This window comes from Carassius carassius, chromosome 2 (assembly GCF_963082965.1).
Source record: "Carassius carassius chromosome 2, fCarCar2.1, whole genome shotgun sequence".
In the NCBI taxonomy this organism is placed as follows: Eukaryota; Metazoa; Chordata; class Actinopteri; order Cypriniformes; family Cyprinidae; genus Carassius; species Carassius carassius.
Genome location: NC_081756.1, coordinates 2,534,355 through 2,538,100, shown reverse-complemented (window position 1 = coordinate 2,538,100; position 3,746 = coordinate 2,534,355). Strand labels below are relative to the sequence as shown.

General features: G+C 39.0%; 1 protein-coding gene across 1 annotated transcript; it reads right to left on the bottom strand.

Moving 5' to 3' along the window:
- Positions 1-847: 847 nt before the first annotated feature.
- Positions 848-3,033, bottom strand: LOC132095777 (fucolectin-1-like). Its single transcript, XM_059500873.1, has 3 exons — positions 2,862-3,033; positions 1,092-1,371; positions 848-998 (listed from the first exon to the last, which is right to left on the bottom strand). The coding sequence occupies exons 1-3, from the start codon at positions 3,031-3,033 to the stop codon at positions 848-850; spliced, it is 603 nt and encodes a 200-aa protein (XP_059356856.1).
- Positions 3,034-3,746: the final 713 nt, after the last annotated feature.

The window sequence follows — 3,746 nt, the reverse complement described above, 5'->3', positions numbered from 1 at the left end:
CAATCAATTGAGCCAATAATGTACTTTCAAATGTGTGTGTGTAGCCTATACATTTTTTTGTGGTTGTTGTTATGAACAAGCACACTGTACAAAAAGCCCCCTTTGTATAACACATTTCACAACACATTGTTTCAATGCAGCTTTACAGAAAATGCATGTTTTTCTTTTACAAAATCCTTTATAGTCTTTATAGGAGCTTGTATCAGAAAGAGCAGTTGAAATCTAAATATAATTGATATTATAATATTTACAAACACCAGATATGCATTCAAGCAAAATCTTTGTGCATTTTAAAGCAATGAAAATGTCATAATTTTGTGTCTGGAGTCCTTGCAGTGTAGCCATCATCTACTCACAGGTGCTGGGTCATATGAAGTCTTCACAAGAGTCTAGATGAAAAAAAAAATATATATATATATATATATGCACACACACAAATATTTGGGTTGACCTGTTCTGGAACAGTGTTATTAACATTACTTAATCACTGATTTCTAGTTGTGTCCTCTTTTGAAAGACCAAATGAAACAGTGTCTCCACTACATGACGGCGGTGGCAACAATACTACAGCGATAATTAAAGTTACTCCTTCTTTCTCTGCGTGAACATTTGGGCGGCGTTATGCAAATCTTCCCACAGTGAGTAAACGGGGGGTTGTTTTAAAACAAGGCATTTTGTGAGGGCATGGCAAGTCTTAACTTGTATAAAGGATATTTTTTTTGGTTTGAGTGACAACTTTGTGAGCTGTGTTTTGTACATTGCTATTACGTTACATATGTTATTGACAATGGACCTATGTTTTTCCATGTGAAATTTCACTAATGTGACAGCAATCTAGAATGAGGTGTTAGAAATTACCTGCTCCATAAACCTCCACCTCACACAGCGTGAGATGCTGCAGGATGTTGGGAATGTACATGTTCACATAACGACCTTCCATTCCACCGCAAGAGAAACTGACAGAACTGCCTGCTGGGAAAGATGAAGTGACACCACATCTACAGAGAGAAAGAGAGAAACCACGACACAATCAGCTGACCTGCTCAAATCCAGTTCTCCTGACACGTTCATAACTGTTTTCATAACTTCACCTGGGATTGTTGTTGCCGTTGTTTTCCAGAGAGTTTCCGATGCGGATCTCTGCTCCAGTCGTTTGCTCCGGACAGCAGTCGGCTCTGTTGGTGATGGTCACTTTGTAAATGGAGTAAGAATCCAGCAGGTCCAGCCTCCACCACGGGCTGAGATCGTTACCTGTGTGGGAGCAGCTTGAGCCTGGACCTGGAGCGTATCTGATGCCGTCGATGGCCTTTGCAGCTCCCCAGGTGTAAAATGTGCTCGACTGTACAGCCTTTCCTTTTAATGCCAAATTCTCTAAAAACATTTAAAGAGACAGAGGGTCAAGACTCAAATTTGTGAAGTTTCAGTACATTTAATTTTGGGTTCAGATATGAAGTTCCAATCCAAAACACTCAGTTCCATTTACTACTACATTAAAATCTGAAGTTAATATTTTAATGGATCTATACTTACTATGAACTTACAATGAGCAGTTGTATTTTATTAACCATCATTAACAATTTTTTTGGTTAATGTTAATGAATGTATGTTAATTAATGGGACACTAGTTACTACTTTTTACCTTTCAAGTTTTCTGAACTCCCCTGAATGGAAAAGACACCTGTTACAAAAACAAAATATTTCCATTGCTTTCTGAGATGTGGATCAAGTTTATGTTGCATTTGATTCTTTAAATATTTTTATAAAGAATAGATAAACGACATCTATAATTGTACATCATTTGATTGATGCGTGTCATTTGTACTCACCCAAAAGTAAGAACAGATAAGAGAGTTCCTCCATCTTGTTTTTTAAAGACCAATAACCAGATAAGTGTGATGGTCAGATATGACAAGTGTGTGATTTTCCCCTTCTGCTGTCTCTTCTACTATATATCCCTCTTTTTATTTGTGTTTCTCTTAGCAGCTTGAGTCTCCACCCTTAGGAAAATCTGACTGGACAAGGCGTTCCCATGTAATTCCAATTATATTAAACACACACACAGTTGTATTTCATGTTTTATGGGAGATCTGAGCTGTTTCCGTCATGAGGAGAGAAGAAAAACTATATAATAACTTCATAAAACATATCACTAACTAAACCCAGGGACTCTAAGTAGCCTATGCCAAAGAAAAAGGAAACAAATGTTAGCAGTCACCACCAAATCCCGATCTAAAGCATAAACAGGAGAAAAAAATGACATTTACAATAAAGAAAACAGGGTGTGATATGTCTGAGCTACAGAGAGGCGTTTTGTTAGGGCTCCTCTCCAAGGCCTCGACAGAGTTATTATTTATCCGTGTTTTTACTTAGTTTTATGCCATCAAAGGGTTTCTACTTTGCTATTTAATGTGAATCTCTGTCTCAATTCAATAATGCCGAAGTCAAATGCCTCCAAAGTAAAGAACTCTGACGACCAAGTATCAGGAGCTAACACTAAAGCTAGCTCACTTGTCATGGTGGAAAAAATACCAGATACCGCTTATGCTATGTGCAAGGAGATACAGTATATAAAGAGATGTCCGAGTCAATCTTGCAGGGAGTTAACCCCACTTTGATGCTTTCAAACTCAACTTGCAGAAGCTTGAGACATCGGAGGCTGAGCTACAGGCTCATGTGGCTAATAAAGAGCTGGCTACGAACAACTATGAAGCACGGATGCAAGAGTTGGAAACCAAGTACTCAGAGCTGTCTTAGCAAAATAATCAGCTCTGTGCTAAAGTGTTGGATCTAGAAGCTCAGTTAAGAAGGTATAATATTAAGATCGTGCGGATACAAGAGTGCGAGGAGGAGGGTAAACTCACTGAATTTGTCTCCAGGCTGATTCCCCAACTGCTCAGAGAAGAGCATTTTCCTCGCCTGGTTAAAGTGGATCAAGCACATCGTTCTCTTCAGCCTAAACTGGTAGTTGGTGAGAAACTGTGCACAATCCTGGTGCGCTTTCACCACTTTCAAGAGAAGGAGCTGATTCTGCATCGCGGGACAGTGCAACCACTCGAATACAAGGGCAAAAGGGTCCTGATTTTTACTGATTATACCACTGAGCTGATGTCTCAACGGAATGCTTTTCAGGACATGATCCAAACCATGTGCAAAAAGGGAATGAAGTTCACGCTGCGGTACCCAGCGAGGCTGCAAATCCATTCACATGGAGGAGAGACACCTACAATACTTGAAGATCTGATGGAGGCAGCGCGATTCATGAAAAGGTGTGATATGAACTAAGGAAAGTTAACTCAATTATGTTCGAACATGTTAAGGGGCTAGGACATGCTATAAAGAGAGAAAAAGTATTTAGACACCTTAAATCATTATCGACAGATGTGATTTTTCTACAGGAGACTCATATTAAAGCAACTGAGCTGAAAAGGTTGCCTTGCAGTTGGATATCTCAAGTTTATCAATCACCATTCAATTCTAGGTACAAGTTTTAAATAACCTGCTTAATTGACGAAATTAGTGGATATTTGGTGAATTCAGCACCCTGTTGACGGAGATTATTCTTACTATTCAGATGTCCACAAATCTTATAGAAGAATATATTACTTTCTGGTTGATTCTGAGTTAATTTCGCATGTTACTGATACCAGGTACCACAGCATATTGATCTCAGATCACAGCCCCCTTACCAAGTCCATCTCTCCCGAAGCTATCTTATTCTTGGCGTTTCAATCAATCTCTGCTTACTG